We start from the raw sequence: 14,703 nt of genomic DNA on the forward strand, positions 1-14,703 counted from the left end.
TTTAGTGTCTAACTTCGCATGAAATAAGCACTGCCTGTTAGCCTCTGTTTGATCCTGTGAGAGTGTGGGGCTAATGTCTGGCCAGTGTTTTGGAAGCAGCAGGTAGTCAGGAGCAAGCTGCTCTAGGGGTCCATATTTCTGCAGCCTGGCAGTTACTCGCACACAGATGGAGACCTTATGAACTTTGACAGAGGTCATGCTAAATTGCAAATCTAAAACTTCTAGACACTGGTACTTTTTTTTTAAAGCCACATGATTTGGAACATCACTAAAGGTATCAAATCAGTTTTGAGAAGTAGATCAGCCATGCAGTCATTGCTCACATAATGTCTATGGGGCCTGATAAAGATAGCCTTTTATGATACTTTAAAGGGAAACTTGTGTATTAAATTGTTAAGTAGCATATGTGAAGTATGTATGTTATATTGCTTCCCAAACGCCTAGGCTTGTCTGTTCTATTGAACTTGTTAAAGGAATTGTGTAGCTTAAAACATTGCAGAAACCTCTGATTTTTTTGATGCACATGAGTTGGAAATAATCAAGATACTCATGGTATTTTTTTGATTTCACGTCTTTTGGAGCAGTCAGTTGAGACACCAAGCTCTGTCATCTGTCATCAGCCATCATCTCACCAGGGTTCTTATGGCAGTTTAGGAAAGAAAAACATGAGATGATCTGGTTACACATTGTAGTGTGTTTAAATCCCGGTTTCAAAGTCGGGGAGCATTGAAGAGCTCCTCTTTGTCTTCTGATTATATTCCTGAAGCTGTACTTAATAGATTAAAAAAATCTCTGTGATGTTTCAACTTACTGTTCAAATGGGAAAATTTGGGGGGGATTTTGTAGCAGCCAAAGAAAGACTTTGTCTCCAAGTTACAGTAATTTAGCGTAAGATCTTTTGAAAAATTTTTTGTTTAGTGGAGATGAAATGTGAGTTTCATTCAACGTTTATGAAATCAGAGTCCATGAATGACTATCTAGGTCACAGACAGCAAGTAGGACAGTCCTCTTTTAATCAAACGGTCAAATTTTTATCTTGTCATCACTGAACTGGTTGTGTAATGTGCTACTTAATGGCTCATGAACTACTCTTTAAAGCTATGACTTCATGATTCAGTGAGGCTGAGCCTGACTCTCACTCCATGTGTTGAAAGTGGTTTCAGTGACGGCCACACAGAGAGCTTGAAAATTCACACCAGCAGCAGACTGTAGGGGGAAAAAAGCTTTGAAACTGTTTGAACTGGTCTGCATATAAAATAACAAGAATGTTATTCATGCTTCTGAACTGGAAAAACAGAAAGTAGGAGCGCAAAAGAATCTTGTTCTGTAGCTAAAGCAATTTGCAGTTGCTGTACTGCTAGTGTCTTTGAGATCTTGATAGAGGAAAAAAATCTGAATAGCTTAATTTACAGTTGAGAGACCTGAGTTTCCAATGAACTCTTATTCATGTTAAACTAGAGGTATTAGAAAAAAATGTGCAAATAACTTTGAGTCATGTCATCACTGTATTAATCATAATAATTTGTAAGTAAACATATCTAAAGTTGAATTTCAGAATCTTGTGCTTTACAAGAGATATGGGTACACAATCAAACTTTTACAAGATAAACTGGTTTGTGATGTGTTCTGCATTTTATACTTCATGGTGCATATCCAACACCAGAGTTCATGTGACCTGGCAAATGCAATGTGATCTGGAATTGCCTGTTCCTCTGACACTGGGAGGAAAGAATGTGAATTACTTTGTATTTCCTGAAGGGTGAGAATGTGCACACTGCACAGCTGAGGTTGGATAACCTCTTTCCTGTAGTAGCGTCCTCATTTATCCATACCTGGAATGGATGCGACAGCTGCAGCCAGCACTTTACAGTTTATGCTTCTAAATTGCATGTCTATTTTAGCTTCTTCTAAGAAATACTAATATTTATGAGTTATATTGTTTGTAGTCATGTTGGGTTTGAACTGTTGTGGCTCTTCAAATTTTCTTTTACAATCTCTTTCCAAAATTGAGAATGGAGTTGAGATAAAGATGACGTTTTTCTCTTACCTGCATAATTTTAAGCTTTCCTTTTCAGAAATGACCTGTGTGGTATTCTCAAAAGAGAAAGTACATTCTCTTTGGAAATTGTTTGGAGTGCAGTAACCAGAAGATAATTTAAATTGTCTGGGCTTTTTTTTCCTCAGGGATTTTTTAACCTGTCCTTTCCTCTCCTACCTCCTATAAAGACTTCTTTGTATTTACTGTTTCAGTGCAATAAGTTTTAATGACCATCGTATTCAGTGCTAAACTGCAACTACTTCTGGCAAAGTTCGGTTTGGCATGAAGTTACTGACTTAGTTACACAGCCCAGTTAAATTCAAAGAAAAAATAAAGCTTGAAGGATATAAAAAAAGTCATCTAGTCCCACTGTCTGTACTAAGGTATACCAACTATATCTGCGTTCTGATAGATGTTTCTTCCACTGGTTTTTAAACTTCTTTTCACTGACTCCAGAATATCTTCCTAGGCAATCTTTTTTCCAGTGTTAACTATCCTGACTACATATCTTGTGCTGACACCAACTCCTGATTATGTTTTTTCCAGCCTGTGCTGGAAATGGGATATGGTTTATTCCTTTCCTCTCTGAGAAAACAAATTAATCTTTTACTCATCTATGAGGAAGGGGTCGATGACTTACTGTTTTGTGTGCAATTACTGGACTGACAGTGGCAGCATCTTTTTTGCTGTGTAGCTTTAGATTATGTTTGTTAGAAGTGTCTTTCTTTGGTACAAAAAGGTGAAAAGAAGGGAAGGAAAAATACAAAAGAAAGAAAGAAAGAGAGGAGACAGGCTGAGAAGTGGAATGAAAGGAGATGAAGAAATTTTTTTAAAAAAGTATAATATTCAAAGAAATTAGATGACGAAGGTGGCTATAAGGGGTCTATGATAATTAATTTTTAATTAAAGAAATAAATTAGGGTGGGGTGGCTATATGCCTAGCAGAGTCATGGAGTGGTGCTAAAGGGTGAACAGGGCATTTGGTAAAAGAATTGGCCAGGCATAGTTGGATAAAGGTACTTACAGAGCAAGGAATAGATTTCTTTGTTTTGTAAGTTTTACAGGAGTCTGTTATGACTTAAAAATGATTAAAAGTTATAAACTTTTATGTAAGTGATAAAACTTTTTACTCTCATTGATTGTTGTGATTGGGGATTAACATGGCGCATATCTTCCCCATGAGTGTGTGTATATGAGGTGGCAGGTTGACAAGGTAGAGCAGGGTTCATTGGAATTGAGCCGATACATGCAGTCATGACTAATCTGTCATTTCAAGGAGATGCCTCTGGTCTTGCCTGTCTGCTGGGACTAAACCAAAAGTCTTTTGGTAGTGGTTGCTGTCATTGACTTAACTAGGTGTTTGAATTAGTCTTGATGAGGAGAAAATTTGGAATGTTTACTTCTTAACCAAGTGTTTAAGGAGGGTACCTTGAGGCAGGAGTGGAACAAAACTGGTAAATCTGCATTGATTGCATCAGTATTGTGGTCTCTAAGTTGTAAACAGGTATTTATTTCACAAACATAAGAGCTTATATTTTTGTAAGTTGTTTCCTACTGTAATGTGTGATTAATATGTTTACCTGATTTTGTATTGATATTTTTGTTTTCAGGTGTGGCTCACAATATTTCTTTACTGCGAGAAGTGATCATCCATCCACGTTTTGTTCAAGGAGACATCAGCACTAAATTCCTTCCCGAAATCTATCCTGATGGTTTTAAAGGTTTGTTCCATTTGGGAATATTTCTTTTTTTTCTTGAGTGGTGGTTTTTCTGATGATTATTCCTTTATATTTATAGGCTGACATGTTCCCCAATCAGTCTTTACTTTCCCCCCCCCTCAAATGTATCTGTACATGCGTGCAATTAAAATTTTAAAATAATGTATAATATAATTGAAACAGTTACTGTCTTTACTTTCAAGAAGGTGAAATGCTTACTCCTAGTGACAAAATAGTAAAGGCAGTACATCCAAAGACAAGAAAAAAAATTTGTAGGTGATACATAAAATAAACATCAATTCAGCTCTACCACGCTCTTGTCTTTTATTACAGACAGTACTTCTACTGTTAACTGAGGATAGGGTTTCTCTTTACTCAACACTGTTGTTTCTCCAGTGAGTTTGTGCAGCATCTTTTGGGACCCTTTGTATTCTGTAGCATTATCTGGAGGATCTGGCATTTTATCACATGATTTCAGGAACCTGGTCTTTAATGCTCATTACACACAGTAATGGGCATCACCTTGAAATTATTAACTCGTACACTAGGTTAACATAAACACAAGTGTAAATGTTTCTTTACAACGTCCTGAACAACTCAGTTTTTAAAATGCATAACAGTAGGTAGAGAAATGTAAGTAAACAAGTAGATTGATTTCCTTTCACAAGGATCAAATTTTAAAAGGTTGTCTCCTCTCTCAGCTGAACTGCTGCAGATGCTTTCTTGACTCTGTCCTTCCATACGGGCCTCACACCTCAGCTGGCATTCATCAGGCAGAACTTCTTTCTTATTTAAAAAGAACCCCAAAAAACAACCAACCAAAACCCAAACAATGCTTATAGCTCATCATTCGTGTGTCCTTTATGGAGATTCCTTTCTCCCCCATTCATCATTAGTCCAATGTGGCACAATCATCCCACTTTGAAGACAACACTGACAGACTGGCAGTCACTGGACATGCTTGGCACCATGCCAAATTCTAGTCCCATTAAGGAGCAGAACAGATTTTTATTACCTCAGGACTCAGCGTGTGAGCTTGTGGATGAATATTCTTTGCACCAGAACTACTTTGTCATGATGTAATTGGCAACTCTATGTGATACAGTCTTACATGTGGTATTACTGCATCCATCTTGTTATTGGCTCCTGACTGAGACCACAGCAACAGGAATTAGTCACCTTGGGTGGCAGTAAGCTTGTGATGGTTGAAGCTCAGATGTTCCTTTGTTGTCTTTGCTAAGGTGTACTTAACTAATCTTCAGGTAACTCAGCTGGCTTTCATCCAGCATAGACTTGAGGGTACTCTGATCTGCCATGAAAGATCAGTGCTGCTGATTAGCTGGTCTGTCTCCCTTTTTTGGCACTTTAATACAGAATCCCATGTCCTGTCTCTTTGATGATTCTGGGACTTTTTAGGCCCTTTCCTGAGTGGATTCAATTCCATAAGCCACTATAAACCTGCATTTTTTATTGTTACTGCTTTTGTTGGGGTAGTTTTTTTGAGAGTCCTTAGGTCGACATAGTTCGTGAAGGAATCTGGTGAACTTCAGCAGATGTGAAAAGTGAGTGGCTGGGAATGGGGGAGAAAGGTGAGGATGTAAGATATTAGATAGGTTTATACCATGTGGTGAAAAGGCAGCCACACCTGACACAATTGGGAACAACAAAAACATAAACCATTCTGCCCTTATTGGTGATAATGTGTCTGTTGGGTCCCTTGGTCACTTGTAAGAAGCTGGGATCAGTTTTACTGACTCAGGAGACCCCTTGCTTTTTGCTTTGTATTTTTGACTATGGAAAGGCACCCTCATCTTTTGTTCTTTTATTCTTGTTTTAATATTTTGTATGGCAATGTTAACCTGTATGTAATCAGTTAACTAATTGCTGGTCAGCAAATTGCAGGATAACAGGAAATTTGTTTTGGGCTATCTGACTTGAACAGTATATGCACATATTTGTGTGCACATACACACATATAAATGGCTGATTAGTGTCCCAGTCTGAGGTAAAGAGTAATATTGTATTAACACATTCTTAAAGATGAGCTTTTACTCTAGACACCAGAAGACAGAAGAAGAGACATTGTCACAGTTCATCATAGAAACTAATGAATGGCATGTGAAATGACTAGACTTTGTTCCTGCTGGATGAAAAGTAGTAGTCTTCTTCCATGTATCAAATACAAGCATACAGTAGCCTTCTTAATGATAAAAACATGCAGATATCATTATTGCAAAGCGTTTGTATTTCAGGTCAAGAATACTTATTCATGAATACTGATTCAAAGCTCACTGAAGTAATTGAGAGCCCTTTTAATGATGTAGTTTGCACTGGATCAGAACCTTCTGGCTTAAAAAAAAGTCAGTGAGTTGAATCAGAGGGTAGTTTTTTAAACTGAAAAATATTTCTGCAAATACAGACTCAAATGGGAACTACTGAAGGCGAACAAGGGTGGTAGGCAAATGATGGGTAGAAGCTCAGCAGGAGAAACAAAGGCAAATTAACTTACGCAATTTAAGTCCTCTACTTTTTCAACTAAATAACCTGGGGTATACTTTGCTAGGAGAATTTGAACATTAAGCAGCTTCATATATCTTAATGTTATTTATAAAAGACATGTAGCTGTAAAAAAAGGTCTGGGATAATCTGAAAATTTAAGAGGAACGTGTAGCCAAAGTGTCTTTGGAAACACCTAGAAGTATGTGCCCTTAACAGTAGGAATCCATACCAACAATGTTTTAAATTTGGAAAACTTAAGAAATAAAAAAAAAATTCAATGAAGATAGGTGCTATGTTAGTGCTTGAGCACAATCTGGTATGTTTCTTTTGTAAACTACACAATTGGCACTGTTGGTCTACACTGATGATTAAGTAATGAATGTTGGCTGTGTTCTTTCTGGTGACTGCATGAAGTACTGACCCATTTCTTATGTGCATTTTTCTTCAAATATAAATGTTAAGTTTAGCCTTCTTAAGAAGAATAAAATAAGCAATGCTTTGTTTTCCAGTCTCATATTCAAGGGTTTCATAAGTCCTTTATTAGAAGGCTTTTACTATAAGCTAAGAAAAAATTAATTATTAGAAATACCTTGGCAGCTTTTCCATTAACCTGTGATGCCCACTTCAAATTACATCTGGAATGGGAATGTTTAGTAATTTCCATGATTGGGCTTTAAGTCTTTTTCTTCACTTCTTTAAATAAGCATTCATTAACAAAACCAGTTTGTGTATTGCAAGTTATTTTAAAATATTGCTGTGTTGAGATTAACCTTGCTCTGCATATGATTGGTGTGGGAAGACAGCTGCTGTCGTACCCCTCTGTTGTCTATATGAGGGATGGATGACTAGAATGACTGTTGGCAGTGGGTCAGCTGGAGTGGGTTATTGCTCTGAGCACACATGCATGTTTTGGGAGGTGTGTGGATCTGAGGGTAAGTGCAGCAACACTGATTAGGTCAGGTGGCACAGATACTTCTGTCTTAGAGTGGGCTCCAAGCACTTTGCTCACGGAATAAAAATGTTTACCAAACTTGCAGGAGTAGTCCGTACTACTAGATAGAGTATTGCCAGATGAGCTGTTCTCCTACAGCTTCCATATGCTTCTGTACTTCCTAACCTGACTGGTGAGAAAGCAATATATTATCTATTATCCCTATTTTATAGGCACAGAAAGTATCTCTTTTTTCGCAAAGATCCAAGAGGAGTGTTTGAACAAAGAACAAATTAAACTTGAGGATCCTTGGGTTAGTATCCTGTTCGTTGGAGCATTCTTTGTGGTTCAGTCGGTTTCACAGCCAGTCTTTTCCTGGATAACTGTTTCAGTATCGAGACCTTTTTTAAATGGTCCACTCTTCCTGTTTATTAAATGATGTCTCAAATGCTTGGGCAGCCTCTTTGGGAGAGGCATCCTGCGCAAAGAGAAATGGGGCGTTTTCCAAGAGATTATTGCGAAAGTCGTACCAAAACACAGGGGGAAAAATAATTCACTTCTCTTCTAGGATGTTTACCTCATTTGGGGGGAGAGGAAGAGCAGCAGTTCTGATGGACAAACCTTTATGTTAACTGATTTCTAATACAGAAAGAAAGAAAGAGGAAGCACCTCTCATGCAATTGTGTATTGGTTCCAAAGGCTGTGTGTGAAGTGAAGGCTCTTGGATACGTTGTGTTTGTCATAATTATATGGGCTGGAGGAAATGATTACTCTGCTTAACACTTAATAAACCACCTCTGGAATACTGTGCTCTGTTTTAACCCCCTTACGCATGTAAGAAGGATGTCAATAAACTTGAGTAAGTCTAGCGAAGAGCCACCAGGATGGCGGTGGGATTTGAACAGAGGACCTGTGAGGAGAGGCTGGGACAACCAGGCTTGTTTAGCCTGGAAACAAGAAGGCTTTAGGGTGGCCCTAATGGCAGCCTTCTCGTACCTCTCGGGAGGGTTCCCAAGAAGATGAGGCTAGGCTCTTCAGTGAGTTGCACAGCAGCAGAGCCAAGAGGCGGTGGTCATAAAATGGAGATTTTCAAGATCTGACTGCACAAGCCCTTGAGCAACCCAGTCTGAATTTGATGTTGGGGTTGCCTGGTGGGGAGTGGGGGCACAGTGAATAAACTGAAGACCTCCCAGGGTCCCTTCAACCTCAGTCATTCCATGGTTCTGTTATGAATGAAAACACATTGGGACTGTAGAGATGACTTAAATATATGTCTGGAGACTTCTGTTATTTGCTGGAGGGGGCAATGCAGCTTTTCCTGACTGTGTTACTGTTAGAAAGGAGGGGATGATTGGTGTTGATTCCGTTCATCTTCTGCACACTGGAATCTAATTTTTGTTTTAATTTTATGAAGCTACTGGATTATAAAAATTGAATTAACAGCTTGTTTGATTTTCTTCTTTCTGACAGGTGAAGCTAAGAAACATTTCTTGTCTGTCACTAATCTCTTTATAATTCAAAATAGTAGAGGTAGCATCCATCCTGTAAGTGATTGCAAGCTCTCTGAGAGACATACTTCTTCACTATTCTGAATGGTTTGAGATTGCAGGTGCAGACAATATTGTCTGGTTTTTTTACCATGGATGGAACAAAGCCCAGCTGGACTTCAGAAGAAATTAAACTCTTTAATAGCATCCAGCTTTGTTTTCTGTCTACTTGGTGTACATGCCATTTCTAATGGTCAACTTAAAAATCCATTGGGGAAAAATTTGAGCCGGAACAGAACCTAGGAATGATATAAACAATGCCTGTGTTGATATGGATCTGAATTACGCATTGCACTGTCTCTTACCCATTTTTCCTTTAATATTTATTCTTCCCAATCAGAAAACAGTCACTTTTCAACTATTAAGTAACAGACCAGGGTACATAACCAGGGCTTGTTTGATTTTGATTTTTTTTTTTTCCCTCCTGTAATTGATAGTAGGAAACACATTTCTAGGACAAAATGCAAATGAGACTGTTATGGGAAAAATGACCTTTTATGTAATTTAATTTGAAGGTGGTTATGTAAAGTAATTGCATGAACCTTTTTGACTCAGCTTGGGGGATACAGGGATAATATTGATTTAAGCAATCATAACATAGGGAAATGAGAGAAAACGCTTTTTCCTTGCCTTCCTTCCAACCAGGGTTCTGTCATTTAGTAGTAATAGATGCGTGCGATCTAGTTTTAAATAATATGAACAACAGTGCTTCCACTCCTTTACTTGTGACTTAATTTTATAGCATTTAATCCTGTTTTATGTTCACCTTATATAATTCAGCTCAGTGATGATAGTGGTAATGCAGAAGTGTATCCCTGGTTATGCAGAGAGATTTGGAAGCCACCAGCTCCACATTTTATGGTGGAGACAAAATCTCTGTGTAGCCCAGGAGTCTGCAGTGATGAGTGTAGGAAAGAGCAATGGCAGAACTTCCCATGTTGGAAGCTGGGGAACCTTTGCTACACTTATTTTACACCCTGTCATGGCAGCGCTTGGATAAATGCACCAGAGGTAGCTTTGTTACTTTTAAGATTGATCTTCTGCATGGTGAATGTGAAAGGCTGCATTGTTAAATCTTTATTGATTGTGAATATTAACTTATACCTCAAGACACCCAATTGAAATCCCGAAGGGTAGCTTCTAAAGTAAAGTAATACTTGGAGTGAAACAAAGGTATCACTATCTGGAACATTTGTGTATTTCCAAATAAAGTAATGTAATTGAAAGTTTAACTGCAAAATTGTTTAAAATTCTGCTGAGCACAGCAGCAGAGCAAGACCAAAAGGCAAGGGAGACTGGACTGGAGTTCAGGGAACTGAGGCAGTACGGACAGCAGCCTGTCTTGGGTAATAAAGGTAAACTGCCATCCTTAGGAAGCAGCCTTTAATCAAGTTTCCCATGTATGCCTCCAAAGTTATGCTAAGGACGTTCTGTTGGTACTATTGTATCTTTATTGCCAATGACCAAAACCTAATTTTGGTATGTTCTTGTTAACAGTTTATATTATCTCCCAGAAATCTCACACTGGATACTGCAGTCATGACTCGTTTTCTGCTTGCCACATCTGTGCTACAACTAATACAAATAGTGATGAATAGGGGAAGCAGATAATTTTTTTTTCATGTTTGTGATAGTAAAGTGGTGAATGTAACTGTTGATCAGTTGTTAACCTGTTTCAAATTATTGACCTTTGTTCACTATTTGGAGTTTGATTTTTATTGAAGATACAGGGAGAAAATAGTTTTCGCAGCACAGCAAGCGCAAAAGCAGTTATTGATTTCATCCAAGATGAAGGTCGTGCAATAAAACCTTCATATTGGGATCTTCCTGGGTTTACTTTGTTCCTTTATATGAGTTGATATTACCAGTGTGCGTTGGAGCAGGTGGAAACATGCAGTTTTGGTCACATGGACTTGTCATGGGTGTTAGGCAGGGTGACTGAAAAGCAAAGGTTTTAGGATAGATTCCTGATGTATCTTTAGTTGAGATATGTAAACAAATCATAAGTTTTAGATACAGCACTTTGGAAAAATGATCTCAGAGCTTCTTCACTGTGTGTAAACAATTGGAAAATTGGCACATTTCAGAGCCAGATAGTTGATGTTATTACATTGTATAATTATGTAAGGCTTATATGTACACATATGTGTGCCTGTATACACAAATAGTACAAAAGTTCAGCATTTTTTGACTTTGGCTTGTCAATCAGTTTTTCTACTAACTGGCAAAGGAAAGATTGAGTTTCTTTCTCAGGTCAGTTCCTCAACCTCTCAACATTTGTATTTCTACATTAATTTGTTAAGAGTGAAGACAGTTTCCATTTCAAGGCAGATGAATAAACACCGAGCAAAGGAAGTTGCAGTAATCTTTAGCCAGAATACATTGATGTGGACTAAATTAAAAATGGATTGATGCAGATTTTCTGGCTTTTGTTATTTTTAAATTTACATTTTGTGGCCTGTGACAGCTCCTTTGTACTGTTAGCTTTCCAGCTAATGCTTGTGTTTCCATCACTGTGGCTTGATTGCATTGCTGAGGTGGACTCTAAGCAGCCTCTTTACCTATCCATATTTAATATTCCCAGTGGAATGGTGTGTCCTGTGCAGAACATGTCCTGTTTTGAAATTGTGCACTTGTTACTGTAAAGTGTGCTGCAGTCCTTTTCAGAGGCCTCCATTCTGGGTTTTCTTGAGGATTGTATTAGTCTTATTTTATGCTACTGATAGAAATTGTTGCTTGCTAGTGACCAGTACCGGGGAATGTGAATTGGCATTACATGCAGTATGGTGGCATTGATGGGAGAGTGGAGATGTGGAAGGGAGCTGCGTTGACTGTTTCTCTGCTGCAGGACTGGAGTGCCCCCCTGGGCAGAGTTGCTCAGGGAGATACAGCTTTCTGAACCCCTTCCCCCTCTCTTTCCCCATCCCTTCATGTGAAATCTGTACTTGCCATAGATGGTGGTATTTGCTGTGATACATACACATAAAGCACTTCTTGAGAGCTGTGTTGTAACTGAGTTTAGCTAAGTCTTTCAATCTTAACCTTTATCTTTTTTTTAATATTATGTGTTCTGCTACACTCCTCTCTGTACTTTTGAAACACTCTTGATTTCATTGGTGCAAAATCTCGCTCCTGAGGGTAAAGTTTGCCTCTTCTTCTCCATGACAATTCAGCTTTGCATGTCTTGTCCTCTTCTACATCAACTTTAACTTCCTGCCCCTGCCTTATGGACAGAGTACTTTACTTGTCCTTTAGTGCTCCCTCTCACATCAGTTTTGACTGTTCTGCTTCTCTGGTGACACCAGTCTTGGCCACCTATTTGCCAGCTTTTCATACCAAATCTGTGTTGTGCAGTTTCTAACCTAAAGATGAGGAGGGCAAAGTTCTGTCACTGTGCTCTGTCTTTTAGCCTGCTGAGTGGACAATTTAATTCCTCGTTAACCTTCACTTTCAGGAGCAAGGCCAGACGGGAGAAAAACTATTTCCAACCACCTTGGTTTGCGTACCTTTTTGTCCAAACCTTTATTAACTTGCCTGCATTCAGACTGTAGGCCACTTCGAGCCATTTTCTGCTTATGAAGCGCCAAAAATGACTTTGACTCCGTTAGTTGCAAACTAATGCTTATACAAATGGCACTAAATGACCCAGGGTTGACGCGTAGTTTTATCCCTGTTTATTTCTGGTGTTTATACTGTTGCGTTATCTCTTTTGTTTGGAAGATCTGTAGCCTTTGCAAGGTAAAGTACTGAGGAAGAATGCTGTATATTTTGAGTAAGTTCTAATGTACAGATGGATTCCTTACCAGCATGAGACACAGTATGTCAACCAATGACATTTCTGTAACAAAAACAAGATGCTGCAGCATCGTTCAGTTTGGGGTTTTTTTAGTTGTCTAATTGTTTTTAACAGAGGTACCAGTGTTAGCAGTAGGGCTAATCTGTATGAAAACATGTGATTTAAACTCTGAAACACAGAGCGTCTGCTATGCTAAGCCTCCTCTTAGTTTAGAGCGAAAAAAATGTGGGCTTCATGTATAAAGACTGAGCAGTGTGGGTAGTTGTTACTTTTTGTCTGTGTGGTCTGTGTTATCTTAACTTTTTTTTTTTAAACTAATTTCTGAAAACTAGGACACAACTTGACAGATCTTGAAAGAAGAGAACTACTGGCAACAGCAGCATCTTTGTACGTGGCTGAACAACTGAGATCACAGCAATTTCTAGGAACTCAAAGGTAAGTTCATTTCTAGGAACTTAGATGTGCTGATGCATTTTGTTAATGGCATCTTCTCATGCACAAGAGACACTGGTGAGAAACTGCATGGCTTCTTAATATAGTCTTTTTTCTAAATGCAAATGAGCTGTGGCTTACATTTCCCTACTCACACAAGTCATATGTGATTACTTTTATTCTACATATTAGCAAACTAACAGGCACAAAAATGTGTTACGAGCCAGTACAGTAATTAATGCGCATCAGGAGTTTCATTAATGCAAAATGTTGCTGCATTAGTAACTAACCACAAATTGAGCATCACAAATTTCCCATGTGCCCATTTGAAGTGATCTAAGCACTTTGGGATAATATGAATATTCAGCTACAAAGCTTTAAAATATTGTGGATTCATGAATAATTTGCTACCTTGATGAAGAACCTTAGTAGTTTAGGGTCTAATTCTGAAAAGACTTTCTGATGGTAAATGCTGGAAGAGCCAACACCTTGGTTTAAGTGTGGGGTTTTTGGTGCTTTTGTTCCCTACTCCCTCATTCTTTTGGGATCATAGCTGCTAGTAACCTCGGTAGTACTGTTAATTGGCCAGCCATTGCAGTAGCTTGTGTTGAAATATTAAATCACTATTTTTTGGAACAATGTGGTTTTTTCCTCTAGGATATTTCTAGCTTTTGTTGTCCTCTGGCCCATCACTGTCAATGCCTTGAGACCTTGTATTAGAACAACTGAATTTGTGAAACTTGCTTGGGTAGTTGGTGTTTGCAGTAGTTGCATACAGTGAATCATAACTTCAACATGTCTCTTTCTTCTTGCCTCACATTCTTTAATGTTGTTGCGTGCGTGTGTGTGTGTGTGAGAGGGAATTCAGAATGCAGGATAGACATTATTCACATTCCATGCCAGTGGTTTGACAGTGTATTCTATTACTGATTTTACAGTGGTTAGGAATAAATCAAATGTGGTTTCAAGAAATCTTTATTTTTATTTGTACCCGTGAAGATAAATAGTACCATATGGTGTTAAAAAAAAAGTAAAAAAGAAAAAAAGAGACACTTAGGGCAAGCATAACGGCTTTGTGATCCATAGCATATGTAGGGCTAGGTCATTTCTTGCCTTATGCACCTATAGGGGAAAGTAAAGCACCTTTTTATTTCCTTCCATGAGTTATATCCTCTATAGCAAATGGCATAAGGAGAAGAACAGACACTTGAAGGCCACTGTTCTCTAAATAAAAGATGAATGAGGGGAAGTGAGGAGGAGCCTTGATTGTAGTTTTTACTGGCTAGTGTAGGAAGTTAAGTAGTCTGGTACTGCTATTGAGAAGTAATGGATTACTTTGTACTTAGAGTAAGGATAGGAATTGTTGATTTAAGTAGTGATTCTTGAAAGTGCTGTTCCTTTCCCTGCTCTAATTTGATTTATTTTTTTTTCCTCTGACCTGTGAAACGTTCTTACTTGCTAGAGAGAAAAGGAATCCAATTTTTGAAGGATGTTTTAATGTTTTCTTTCTATTGCAACTATTTTCTTTCAATACTAGGTGTCTGTGTATCTTAATAGAAAAGATACATATAACTACTTTAACTGAGATACCAGATATGTAAACGAAGCGTTGCATTGAGCAATCAAACATGGGCATTCATGTCTCTTTGTGCTGCTTTAGGGAAACAAATACACCCCTGCTTTGAAAAAAGCTAGCTTATTTTTGGAGTCCTAGCCCAATTCCCTCACATACATCCCTCCAC

General features: G+C 38.2%; 1 protein-coding gene across 1 annotated transcript in view; it reads left to right on the top strand.

Moving 5' to 3' along the window:
• PCCA (propionyl-CoA carboxylase subunit alpha) overlaps positions 1 to 14,703 on the top strand; it is a 292,472-nt gene that overhangs the window by 144,157 nt on the left and 133,612 nt on the right. Inside the window, exons 17-18 of the mRNA XM_055702705.1 lie at positions 3,649 to 3,759; positions 12,862 to 12,964. Of these exons, the coding sequence (XP_055558680.1) occupies positions 3,649 to 3,759; positions 12,862 to 12,964 (214 nt within the window). The remainder of the gene's footprint in view (positions 1 to 3,648; positions 3,760 to 12,861; positions 12,965 to 14,703) is intronic.

Source organism: Falco cherrug, chromosome 2 (assembly GCF_023634085.1).
Source record: "Falco cherrug isolate bFalChe1 chromosome 2, bFalChe1.pri, whole genome shotgun sequence".
NCBI classification, from domain to species: domain Eukaryota; kingdom Metazoa; phylum Chordata; class Aves; order Falconiformes; family Falconidae; genus Falco; species Falco cherrug.